A 13,739-nucleotide genomic window follows, 5' to 3' on the forward strand; every position below is an offset into this window, starting at 1 on the left:
AATTGCCAGCGAGACTGTGATGGCAACAGTAGTAGCCGATAAAACTGCAGCGCAACAGTAGTAGGCCTATTGGTTGAGAGTTTAGGCTTCCAACTAAGAGGTCTAGGATTTGAGTCTATTTGTATGCGTTGTGTGTCTGTTTGCCTTAAATGGCCTAAATGTCTCAAAAAAAAAAAAAAAAAACTAGTTGTGACAGCCAACAGTAATAATTATCTAAAAATTATTTTGTTTTTTTTTTTAATAAAAACAAAAAATTGTTAAAAAATCGCATCAAATAAACATAAATTTAAAAAAAAAAAAAAAATGGAAACTCAGTTCATAGATAATTCATGCTCGTGTTCATTTGTATATAAAAGAAATGACTAACATTGCCACGAAATCCTTCAGCTAAGTGGATCACAATTCTGTAGAAGTTAACTATCACTGATAAACTACAAGACAATTTGACTGGTAGGCAACCAATTGAATACTCAATTATCACTACAATAATCTTCCAATATCACAATACAAAAGACTTCCACCTAAAAAACTCAATAAACCAAACCAAAATAATATTAAAAAAATAGAAGCCGCCCTGCAATGCAAAAGATCCATTCCTCTTAAGCCAAAAGCAATGGATCTTCTCGAAAATTTTGAATGGGACAGTCTAAAAAAATCTTTTGTTAAGACTGAGTCTTATTACGCAAAATTGGTTTCTACCATCAAAATGATTTATGATCTCTTGACCACTGCAACTGGAAAGAAGGGGTGGTGTTGGAACTCGAACCTGATTTCAAGGGACGGATCGCTAGCGCCGACTTGGTCGATCACGCTCAAAGCTATTCGATTGTGTTCGATGACTTGCTCTAGCTGGTGGAGCTCTAACAGTTTATTTGAGTCGCCGGCGAAGCTGCCACGAAGTGAGGCTAATATCCTTTGAACTTCTCTGAAGTAGTTGTGCTTAACCACATTCTGCATGAAAGAAATGCTAGTTTATAAGGAAGTGGGAAGCAAAATATACTATAGACGGTTCATTTTGATACTCACAGAAATTCGTACATGCGTTGTTGATTCCATGAATAGATGGTAGGAAATATGTGGAGGAACATTAGCCCTCTGCAGAAGCTCAAAGTGCTGAATAAATCTCTATATGGGCATTAGAGGATGAATTAGTCTAAGTCTGAGACAGCTTTTAGGCTTTGTTTGGGACAGCTTTCTTACTGCTTTCTAAAGCAGTTTTCTAGTATAAAAAATATAATTTTTATACTAAAAAACTGTTTTAAAAAACAGTAAGAAAGCCGCCCCAAACGAAACCTTAAAGCAAAACAACATCAGAATATAAGCAGGGTGGAGAATATATATATATATCTATGTGTGTATGTACCTCATGCTCACTATTAAAAGGGCTAGAAATTTTGAAATTTTGTCTTTCATTATGCAGAGCAGCTAGCATCTGTATGTAAAACAGAAGTTCAGTGCATCATTGTCAAGAGCAAATTCTTTGAATTAGATATGGAGAGCTGTTTACCATGGTCAATCCTTCTGAAATGTAGATGTAGCATTGGAGTAACATGCACATCGCGCAAACACCAGATTCCAAACCCACATCCTTAGCAATATCCCGTTTCTTTTTCCCTTTTCTCCGAGCTAATTGAAAAGAAAACGTTTTAAACATATACCCGATGTTTCCATCATGTTTTCTTCTGGAAGATTTACATACATACTACTTTATTTCATACTATTTACATATCTAACACCAAAAAAATTAATATTATATATCTATCACCCATTGAACAAATATGAGTGCGTGGAATGAAATATTAAAATTTATAGGGTGGTATGAGTGGTAGGAATGAAATATAGGAGTATATTTGATATTAAAGTTGTATATGCGTGGTAGGCATGTAACATTAATGTTTTGAGAGTTAGATATGTAAATAGTATGAAATAAAGTGATATGTATGTAAATCCCCCCTTTTTTTATTTACATATTGAAGAAAAAGAGGGATACAAAAAGTTTTAGGTAAAATGATGCGTGAAAGAGCATTTATACTTTAATTTAACTACAAGGAAGAACAAAAGAAAGACCCTAATGAAATTGCAATTAAATTAAAGGGACAAAGAGAGCACAGCATTAAAATAGAACGATAAGCTGTGGAATTTATCCCAATGTAAGAATTTCGTGCAACTAAAGATAGATGGAACCTTGGGTAAGACAAATCACAATCGGTCCTGATGACATTTGCAAAGGCTAGCTAATTCCAAACACCAATCTAGAGAGCACCATGAGACTATTCACATAAAACAGAGAATATATACCATCTACATGGAGGACTAAACTGAAGGCGAAAAGCAAAGAGCATGCCATTTGCTTTTACATGATGACCTTGTTCTCTTAGATACCATTCCTATAATAAAACAAGGCCTTTGTGATCATCTTTGAAATTAGAATTAATTCAAGAATTGGAAGCCTTTTCTACAGTCAATGCACTACTCAGGATTAACAATAGGAATTTCTCCATCAAAATGCTAAAGAGGATGGATACTAAGATTAGTAATCAAAGTATTAACAATAGGATCAGGAAAGATGAGCTACCAAACCCTCATGATATTAAAAGGAATCAAGCGGGGTGCATCACTCACTTGCAGTAACATCAAGTATAGATTGATCGCTAACACATGCTTAAGAGTTGACCATTTAATACTATCTCACAATAGGAATTCAATTGCTTCAATGGTTGTTTGACTGAAGGACTTTCAACATCTATATTGAGATTACCAATTGAAGCATTCTCAATAAATTGAAAGCTAGTAGTCAAGGGACTATCAACTTCCCTCACCCAAGATTTGACTGATTGATTAAGCCAACTTTAATAGCGTTTTACTTTTTAAGAAATCAAATATTTCCATAACCATATGGAATGCCTAGGAGTATCAAAATCGGGTTTTAGGTCGGGTTCGGCTCGAACCCGGAACAGACCCAGGTTCAAATAGGTTGACCTGAACCCGACCCGATTTTGCAAACGGGTCGAAAAATGAACACGGATCCAACCCGACAGGCTACTGGTTTGACCCGACCCGACACGATTTTGTAAACATGGGACAGTGGGGCTCGCGTTGACAGCGGGGCTCGCGCAGACGAGACGACAAGGCTAGCAGCACGGACGTGAATGGGATGGTAGGCATTCAACGCTGACGGATCACTAACGCGGACGAAACTCACGCGGACATGACACGGACAAGACTCACGTTGACACAAACGAGACCCGTTTTTCCCGAGTTAACCTGGGTTGAGTTTGAGTTGTCAGGTCAACACGAACCCAACCCATTTTTTTTCAAACGGGTTTAATTCAAGAACCCGAATCCAACCCGTTTTGAAATTGGGTCGGGTCTAACCCGAAATTTTCGAGCCAGGTTCGAGTTGAGTTTTCGTGTCATGTCAAATATTGACACCCCTAAGCAAGCCCCAGCTCATTAAGTAATAGAGTAAGGCTATAGTGATATCAAATTTGGTAAACCAAAAGAGCCAAAGTATTAGTGATGTGAAACATATGCATGGAAACAAGAACTGCTTGGGGATTTTTAATATAAGATTATTAAAACTTTGCTAGTTATAGAATTAATGCTTACCCAAGTTAGGTTTTCAGAATTCTCAAGTCGAAATTATGTAAGACATGCGGTTACAACTAGATTAACGGGACAATATCAAATGGACAGCATATAAATAGAGAGTAATGTTATGGTGAGAAATAATAATCCACGGTTAACAAATAGAACTCTTCACTTTTGGTCCCTCACTCACGCTCTTGACGGTGGAGCTTTAACGGAGGAAGATTGAGAGCAAACCGAGCGATGCCACTAGGAGACAAATGACGCCCAAAGTGTAGTCTGTTGGAGAAGTAGCCGGAGGCGGGTAATCCACGGGTTGACTAGTGAGCATGATACTTCTGGACAGTGACTGGGGATATTCTGGGCAGCAGTGCACCAATTCCGAATGGGCAGGACAGCAGTTTTCCTAGTTCAAAAGTTCGGGACAGCCACTAGAATCTTTCCAGAATTCTGGAATTAGTTCAGGACAGCAGCTGAACTTTTCCTGGACAGCAATGGAGTTGTCTAGGATTTCTGGACAGCATGCATGTTCTGTCCAGGGATTTGGACAGCCCTTAGCAACTTTAGGAATGGGGAAAATCCATGAGGAAGGGGCTTGGAGAAGGCAGTTAAGGCTGCGGGAGATTAAGTGTTTGATTGGAGAATTAATTTAGGGACAATTAATGGGGTGGGGCTACGGGGAGATTTCAGCCAGGAGAGAGAAGGGAGGAAAGAGTCTAGGTTCAATGTATGTGGGTCCGGGAAGAATTTAATGAGTGATTGTCATTAAATCTGAGATTGATTTCAGATTTAATATAATTGGAAGGTATCCTAATTTGAGTTTACTAGTAGGGAAAGCTTTTGAAATTCAAATATAGATTTGAATTCAAATGTTAATACTTTCCAAATTAGTAGTGGGATAAATTAGGAAAGTAATTAATGTAGATTTGAATTTTGAAATTCAAAATTCAAACGTAGTTGGGTGGAGGGTCCGGCGGCTAGTGGAGGATAGGGGAGGCCGGTGGTGAGGGAACTTAGGGGAGGCCGGTGGTTGGGGAGGTGGTAATGGGCCGGCGGCTAGTGGTAATGGGCGGCAAGGATTGGGAGGGAAGAGTTGGGGTCGGGTTGGGTGGGAGAAGGGACTTAGGCCGGCGGGGGGTGCTTGGGAATGTGGAGTTCGAATGGACTTAGAGGTGGTATTTCGGAGGTGGGGTGGTGGTGGAGATGTGGAAGAATGCCGGAAGTTGAAGATGGAGGAATGATGAAACAAATACGATAAAAGTAAAAATAACGAACTCACAAATAGATCGTAAGAACCGCGAATCTTGGACTCTTCCAAAGATTGACGGGTATTGCAAATCACCCTCCTCGGACTTCCCTCATGAACTCACTAAGAGATCAAACAAGCACAAGCTTTTTTTCATTCAATAATTCATCATCCCATACAATGCACGAGGCCTCCTATAAATAGGTCAAAATGAAACAAAACTAAAAGACATAAATGCCCTCGAGGCTACAATATCAAATGACCACCCATAAGGGCAAAACAGTAAAACCGAAAAATAAAATAAACTACTACATAAAATGACTCAAAATAAAACTCTTGATCGTGGCCGTCGATCTCCGGCGTCTCCGATGGTACACGTGTTGAAATCGCTGACGATGTCCTCGTCAATTAGGTAAATTTAAAGCTCTTTTAAAATGATCATTATAATCAAAAGATTGTTGTTACCCACTTAAATTTTTAATAATAAAGATTTTTTTAAGATCTAAAAGAACAATAAACAAGAGTTCTTATGATGTTCATTCATTTTACATTTCATAAATCACTCGGGGATATTCTCAAAAACCACTTCTTAACAATAACCAACCTCTTTATCATGCATCTAGAACTCGCTATAAAAAATTTGTGAGATTCACATACATAGCATCTAAAACACCAAGATTTACTTATTCACATAAACTTAATTGCTTACGTGCATTGCATTGAAAAAAGAAAAGATAAAATAAAAAAATGCACTTCCCATTAAAATCATATCACCCTGTCACCACTTCATTGGTCCCTTTGCCCTTCAGCTTCAACCCCGTCACCCACTATGTTGTCAGTGGCCACCTCTAGCCATCACACTCCCTCTCTCATCTCAATCACCCACCATCTCTTCGGCTCCTAAATATTCTTAAGCCTTCGGCAACAAAGCGAGGAATCACATGCAAGCTCGTAGGTGACATAATTGATAGGTCTACGAGGGAGCTCGACCAGCAGGAGCTTGTTGGGAGAAAGCATTGACGGACCTAAAAAAGACGAGATCCGGCAATTGACCAATGAGATTCATCAACTACGTTAATAGAGTACTAGATAATATAAATATTAAAGTTTCTACGCTAAATATATAAACCCTAATATTCTAGGTGCTGTGTAAGTAAATCCACCAAAACTTTTATGATATCAATTTTAAAAAGTCTGACAATAGCAACATCAATAAGTGCCCAAAAACAAACCAAAGAAATAAAGAACTAAAAATTTTATAAAGTGAGCTCTAGTTTTAGAAAATGCTAATCAAATGAGGCAATTAAAGGCCCTTGCTTGGGACAAATAAATTCAAACATGCCAAGAGGCGCAATAGAAACCCAAAAACACAATACATTCTACTAGAAAAAACTATAGTATAGTCCACACCAAAGCACATTGCACCAGAATACGCTTGGAATCGATTTAATCCAATAAGAAAGGAGCTAAGCAACCCAAGAGAATTGAAGAATTTCCCAATCAATTTCTTACTACGTTGTCGACTGACCATATGGGAATTTACACACAAAGGAGAATTTCAAAGTTTAACCAATGTAGAAATTTCGTTCTTAGTAAAGACGAGTAAGGATGTACCTTTGAAAGTAGTTATTTTAATATCGATAGAAGAGGATGAAGATATATTTAAAAATGCCTTAAGGAACTACTTTAAAAACAAAGAATCTCATACTTGTTTCTTATTGAAAGGAATAAGCTCCAAATGTTAAAAAATTTACCTACATAAGAGCCATGGAATTCGTCGTGATGGCAAGACCAAGCAGGAGAACGGAGACATCTTTGTGATCCTAAAGGCTAAAAAGGCAAGCATTGGGAGAAATAACAAAGCACACCACACAAACCTTGACAATAATGAAAGAAAAAAAATTATAAAGACAATTTAATCATTTAAGATAAGGATAAAGATAAGAAGATGAATTTCAAGAAATAATATATTATTTCAAGAACATACAAAGTTTGCATGCAATAGAAAACACAGCATAAACAATAAAGACCATGACACAAGAACATTTCTAAAATCAATACTACATGAAATTTAAAAAAAAAGGCAGAAGTAACTAAACCAAAAGGTCATAATATTTTTTAGTACGGTCTTTCTATGCTAGGAAAGTGGACAATAGATAGGGAACGCTTGTAGAAATCAAGAGTTCCCCCGGATCAAACTTGGAAGAATAACCAAAAATGTACTTTTTTAATTGATAATAGTAGAAGAACAATACAAGATACAATGGATCTTTTATTGACGAGGAAGATCTGGGTCTCCCAAATCTATAGACGCAGCTAAACCCCAAACAAGAACTAAGAACCACAAATTAGAACAAAAACAGAGATGAAAAACAAACCCTAAAAGTAATTCCCTCTTAAACAAACATTAATTCCCCCTAATTACCAAACAGCCCCCTTTATTTGATATTTCCCTCCTAAATCCCCACATAATTCCCCATTAATTGGGCTTGTGGAGCCCACCCTCAAGGGGGCGGCTAGGCTGGGGCGGAACACCCCAGTGATAAGCCTTGTTAAGCACTATTACTGAAATACAATATGTATATAATACAAGCTTTTGTGTTTGATGCATCGATTAAAAAAGTGGTCGAGGCGTCCGAACAGAGGCGCGACTCAGTTCGAAACTCTAACCCGGCGCCTTGAGGCTTAAGCCTCAATGTATTTGACGAGGCGTGTGATTTTTTTCAGCGAGGCGTACGCGTCGAAGAATAACGCCTCGAGGCAGCGTGAGGCAACGCCTCATTAGGATTCGACGGAGCTCACAGCGAAGAACAAATTCCTTATCTTTCGAGCGCGCTGCTTCCGCTTCGTCTCTTTTGAGAGCTGCTACGTGTTTGACCACAAGTGAGTTCTTCGATCCGGCAGGAGTGCTCGGGAACGACCTTTCTTCCTGTTCGACCGCTGGTTTGACTTCGTCACACTTCGTGTGAAGTCGGAGCTCGAACCGAAGGTAACACTACATGTTCGACCATTGTTTAAACTTTACTTGCTTCCTCTTTCGTATACTTTGGCTTCGACAACTGCAGGTAATGGGGGCTTTCTTCCTTTGCTCATGCAGGTAATGGGCTTCCAGTACCGCTCGGTACCGAGCCAGTACCGCTCGGTACATGCTCGGTACCGCTCGGTATCTTTCCATACAAACAACTTATGAACTTTAAAAACAAGCATAATTTCAAAATTACTCTTATAATAAAATTTTGCTCGGTACCGCTCGGTCGATCCCCGCCAGGGAGCAGCGCCCCCTTGGACCCCCGGCAAACCGATATTATCTTGAAACAAATCTTCAAATTCATAATTGACATAATATTTTGTTATTTTTTGTCATTATTTATAATTTTAAATTAATTTATTTTAATCGTTTTGAGGCTTACGCCTCACCTCGCTTTGAAAAAATGCCTCGATTCCCGATTTCACCTTTTAAAAAGCTTGTAAATGTCAGTATTTAACCTTATTGGGTATTAGCTAGTCAGACCAACGGGTCCTCAAAATGACGACTGTAAAGAAAATTCTTGGATTATCTTGGGATTGGTGCTTACCTTTCCTTGCATGGTACTATAGTAAACAACCGACTACAAATTTTTATAGATATATATCTATTGATATACAAAGATCAATAATAAATGATTGATGATTCACTAGTGGATGTATAAATATCGTATGCATGTAAGTGAATGTATTTGCATTTTAATGAAATAATTACTAGTTGTCACAAGTAATTCTTTATGAATTCTATTATACAAGAAGCTTTAACAAATGAAATGCATCAAAAATCTCATATCATACATTGTTTGAAGCTATTATAGTCCAGTGTTTATTTTTCACTTATATCCCTCACTTTGCTCATATTTTATGTCATGCCTTGCCGTTTATATTTTACTTGGTAGGGTTTTACGTGATATTTGTTCTTGCAAACTCACACCTATTACTTCATAATTTCAAGTTGCTAGTTGTGCTTCTTATGGAGGAACTTACATGAGACTCATCTTTGATAGATATTTAAGGTTAGAATTATCTAATTAATTTAATTGTAAAAGTGGAATTTCATTATTTTTTGTGGACATTTAGTATATATTTGGGTCTAGATGCTCTGATGATTAATTGGTGGAATCAAAATAATGAAGTCATATATTTCCAATGCTTTAAAATCATTTTAAAAATTTTGTCCAGCTCACACCTAACCATTGGGTTCTTGTGATTTTCTTCCATGCCCGATGGCGGGGGTGTGACAGTTTTAAAAGATTATGTTTTTGGGAAAATTTTCGGAAGACATATTAGATAGAAATAAGACACTACTCAGAGATTTCTCCCTCTTAACGAGGATTTTGAGATCCGAGTTATAGTTTTTTATAGGCGCAAGCCCCTATAGTTAATTATTCGTCTCAATAACGAGAAAATACTTTTGATTGAGGCTAATTGTTAAATAGATATTTAGCATCCAACGTAGAGAAGTAGCAGATTTAGATATTTAGCAAAAATGACTTTGTCAAGAAGTAGATCTCACCAACCAAAGAATGACATAGCTATAGCAAAATTTAGGGCATAAAGCATATCAGGGCATAACTCAAAACTCACGAGACAAGTATAACGACGAAGGAGGAGCAGCAGCAATAGAACGACGAAGGAATTTTCATGGCATCAATGGGCATTTTCACGTCGGATATCGACGGAGAATAGGTCGAAGGAGATGATCGTTCGAGCAACTGGGAGCTGGCACGCGAGCGGGTGACCGAGATGAAATGGAGTGCAGGATATGAGTGAATTAGAAATTTGAGGTGTGGGTCAGGTAAATTAAAGGCTTGAGGTGTTACATATGAAAATAAAAAGGGCAATCCTATGCAATATGGGTGCATGGAATGAAATATTAAAATTTATAGGGTGGTATAAGTGGTAGGAATGAAATATATGAGTGTATATTTGATATTAAAGTTGTATATGGGTGGTAGGCATATAATATTAATGTTTTGGGTGTTAGATATGTAAATAGTATGACATAAAGTGGTATCTATGTCAACACTAAGCTAACTATCACTCACACTTTTTCACCTTTAAGTTTCACTAACTTAAGATAGTGCCATAATTTCAATTTAACAAGTTCAAAAATGAAACTAAATCTTCAGCTTCTTATGCATTGAAATAACCCATAAGATGGATTGAACATCAAACATTAGTATTTAGCTAGGTAGCTTATTACAAATTAAATATCACTGGTGGTTATACACTGCTCGATTAGATGGAAAAGATCCCTAGATTTCGACTATGCACTGTCGAAACTGGAATCAACTTGCAACACTGAAACAGCACAAATTATCTCAGCATATTGCTATTCCGAGGTGTAACTTGTAGATGCAAATCAATAGCTGGAAGGACAGTTTAATGAACCGCTTCCATGAAGCAGGTACGCTTCATATATCTGCCCAAGGTTGTATTTAGAACAAATATAATATCAAGCATTCTCTGGTGCGGTACATCTTTTTGCCATTAAAAGATGCATAGGTAAGACTTCTCAGCTGTAATTATGTTGTGCTAGTAGTAACATATTGAAAGAGATTGTGAAATTAAAGATATATACAAAAATGTAAGTATGATTCATAAGAATTCAAGGACATAGAAATAATATTAAAAAAACAACTGCCAATAACCAATCCAGAAAATGGGAGTCAATAATTTATAGAAATAAGCAAGGGGAACATCATTAAAAAACAACTTAAGAGTATTACACATAGATCGTGTATGTGACTAGAAAAAACAGTTGCTCATAACATAGATACAAAACAAATAAAATCAAGATTAAATGACAAGAGTATTGCTACTGATTCTCTGATACAAGCTAGGGCAAGGCTAGATGAAATCAAAATTGACGTAGTGGAAAAACATCTCTTATCATCCTCACACGCTGTGGCTATCAATAATGCTAATATATGGATGAAGAAGATAAAAAGATAATGATGGAAGGCAGATGCCATTTTGCCTGATAGGTTTTGCACAGTACTGTTACCATTATCATGCAACAACAACAACAACAACAACATCAAGCCTTTATCCCACTACGTGGGGTCGGCTACATGAATCCTTTTTCTCCATTGTGGCCGCAACCTATGCTCTATAACTCGCTCCCATAATTTTAAAGTATGACACATTAACTTAATACCTCTATAAATCGTGCAATCCTGAGATTTGGGTCACTTCAAAATTTTCCTATATTCAAGTACTGTCCAGTGCTCATGCGTTATGATGAATATCACATTGCATAAAAGGTGAACAATTAGAAGATATAAGCATCAGAAAATTTGATGAAAGTTTGGAGCATAATCAACTTTAGCAATTATATCTCAATAAGGATGATAAGGATCTCAAATCCTTCTTTAAAATTAATTCAGCTTTAGGAGCTGAAATAGCTTCCAAAGTAAAACCAGACCAACTCAGATAGAAGATAAGAAAAAAGGTGCAGAGTGATCAGACACTTGTTTTTTACCCGGAGGATCTTGTTTCCATCAAGAAAGAGAAAGAAAAAAGGCATGAAAGTAAATATGGGTGCATATAAAAAAAAATAGTAACACAAATATGATACTTACAATCATCAACAGGGTAACTGGCCCGCATTTGCATCTTCTCTAAAAGATTCACAAAAATAATGTACATATACCAATATACCATGCAATATTCCTTCGGAGAGTATAGCTCCAGCTGGAATCCCAGAAGTAGGAATCGAGAAGCAATCCAGTACGTCTTCTCCTCCGCCCAAACAAGGAGACGTTTAGACAGCCTGGTGAATAGCATCTGCACGAACAATACTTTGCAAAATATTAAAAGAAGAACAATGTAGTAAAGCATCAAAATGCTCAAAATTACATGAATAGGTTCCTGATTTGAAATACCTCATCAGCTGAGACTTTTAACGTCTCATCAAACTCCCTTCTAAAAGCCAGCTCAAGCTGTTCAGAAATACTGTCAAATACTTTTAGAAGATCTATTTATAGGTTAATACTATTGTTTAGGTATATGAATGTAAATATAAATCCATTGTGACAAGTTATTTGGAATAAAAAAGATGAAAAGAAGTAATACCAAAAAAAGAGCAACATAAAGCACATAAAGATTTTTTTTAAACATTAAAGTTATAGAATAGCATTGTTGCATGAGACACTGAAGTCAGCCACTCCATGGACTGACAGAAGCCAGAAATTAAAAAAAAAAAAAAAAAAAAAACTACACACCTACCAAACTTGATATCCTCTATAAATGTTCTGATATCTAATCAACCTGAAAGGAGCTCAAAGTAACAAAAACAGAGAAAATTTTCCATCAAAATTAATTTCACCAAGAGAGCTTTAACTGGTTTAAGTATTAACTATGCCATGCATGCTTGAAATATTTAGCTCAACAATCTATGAACTTCCTTACTAACCACTAAAAGAAACTAAAATTGGAGCTGCATATAAAAAGTGCAATATAGACTAGCCCAATTATGTTATGTTAGAAAGTGTTAAGTATGAAGAAACCTGGATTAGCAAATGCCCATAAGCTTCGCATAGCCACCAGTTGCTAAATTCATTAAGCACTACCATCTGACTAAAAATAGCTTACAAAAACCCTAAATTTCTTTCAGGGAGAGGTCCTAGTTTAGCATCATCATCAATTGCTAAATTCATCTTGATTAATTAAATTTGGTCAACGTAGAGCCAAATGAAATCAGTTGATAAAAAAAATCCAATAAATATCCAGTAAGCCCATGGAAAATCAATTAATTAAAGCACCAAAAATTCACTGGATAAACTAAATTAAACCAATTTGACCTTAACAAACATGATACGATCCAGAATGAACTAAATAAAGCCATTTCAAACCTAACTAAACTAAATTTACTGAGAAAATCCAGCAGCCACCTGTAATCTAGTTAACATTTAAATTCACGACAAGGCACAAGATTACTCCCAAAAATAATGCACTAAGTGTTTTGAGCATCATATTGATGAACATAATGATTTTTTCTTGTTGTAACATCAAGGTCCAGAAAAATAGATGTTAAGTCGCTCAATATTCTTTGAATCCCTTCTAGCTATTGAAGATGCCTTGCATAGCACGAAAAGCACATAAATTCATCCAAAATCACACTTAAGGCACAATATTGCTTTGAGAAACATGCCAAGTTAAGATATGTTTTAAATTTTAAGTTCAGATACTAAAATGATTTCAGAACCATGGAAACGCACATCCCTCAAAACGACCAAACACCTGAAAATTTGTGCTAAGGCATGAGACCATTGTGAAATCCATAAAGCAATACATCACATTGAAATATGCATAAAGGCAAGTATTAGCCATAGTTTCCATTTGTTGTTGTAGGTTAGCCATTTGTTGCATCATCATTTGTTGCCAATCCGCTTGATTATTTTGATTATTCAATTTTTTTTTTAAAAGATACACACGATAACCTAGATACTATGATACCAAATTGATGGATCCTAAGTTCTAAAAGCCAAGAAGGAGAACACAAGGGACAAATGGACCAAAACTTAACCAAAAAAGAAGATAAACCACCAACAAAGAAACAAACAGATACAAGAAACGTAAAAGAGAACTTAAAACAAAATAATGAAGAACACAACCCTCAGAACAACCTTAAAGGTCACCTCGCACGTATCGATAAAATTAGGAAAATTTAGGTGCTCTAAAGAACATTCAAACCAATGGTCCACCACAACAAACTTTATCCAACACCTGTCGACACTCCTCCGGCAAATACCAACAAACCGGCCAACAACACCACTCACACTTTATGTAGAGAAGAAAGATACAATGGAAAGGTACTTGTGGAGAGAAGAAATAGATAGAAAACTAGAAGAAGAAATAGGTAGGAAAGAAGTAG

General features: G+C 36.5%; 1 protein-coding gene across 2 annotated transcripts in view; it reads right to left on the reverse strand.

The window, feature by feature from the left end:
• Positions 1-319: 319 nt before the first annotated feature.
• The window catches only part of LOC110093359 (N-alpha-acetyltransferase 35, NatC auxiliary subunit), a 75,042-nt gene continuing 61,622 nt past the window's right edge, over positions 320-13,739 (reverse strand). Inside the window, exons 11-16 of one of the 2 annotated variants that reach the window (XM_020818214.2) lie at positions 11,749-11,805; positions 11,446-11,650; positions 1,508-1,626; positions 1,364-1,432; positions 1,039-1,125; positions 320-951 (exon numbers count right to left, since the gene is read on the reverse strand). In XM_020818214.2, coding sequence (XP_020673873.1) covers positions 712-951; positions 1,039-1,125; positions 1,364-1,432; positions 1,508-1,626; positions 11,446-11,650; positions 11,749-11,805 — 777 coding nt within the window. In that variant the 3' untranslated portion in view covers positions 320-711. Of the gene's footprint in view, positions 952-1,026; positions 1,126-1,363; positions 1,433-1,507; positions 1,627-11,445; positions 11,651-11,748; positions 11,806-13,739 lie in introns of both variants that reach the window. The other variant, XM_020818212.2, reaches the window with a different exon arrangement.

The sequence above is a fragment of the Dendrobium catenatum genome, unplaced genomic scaffold, assembly GCF_001605985.2.
Source record: "Dendrobium catenatum unplaced genomic scaffold, ASM160598v2 fragScaff_scaffold_384, whole genome shotgun sequence".
Lineage (NCBI taxonomy): Eukaryota > Viridiplantae > Streptophyta > Magnoliopsida > Asparagales > Orchidaceae > Dendrobium > Dendrobium catenatum.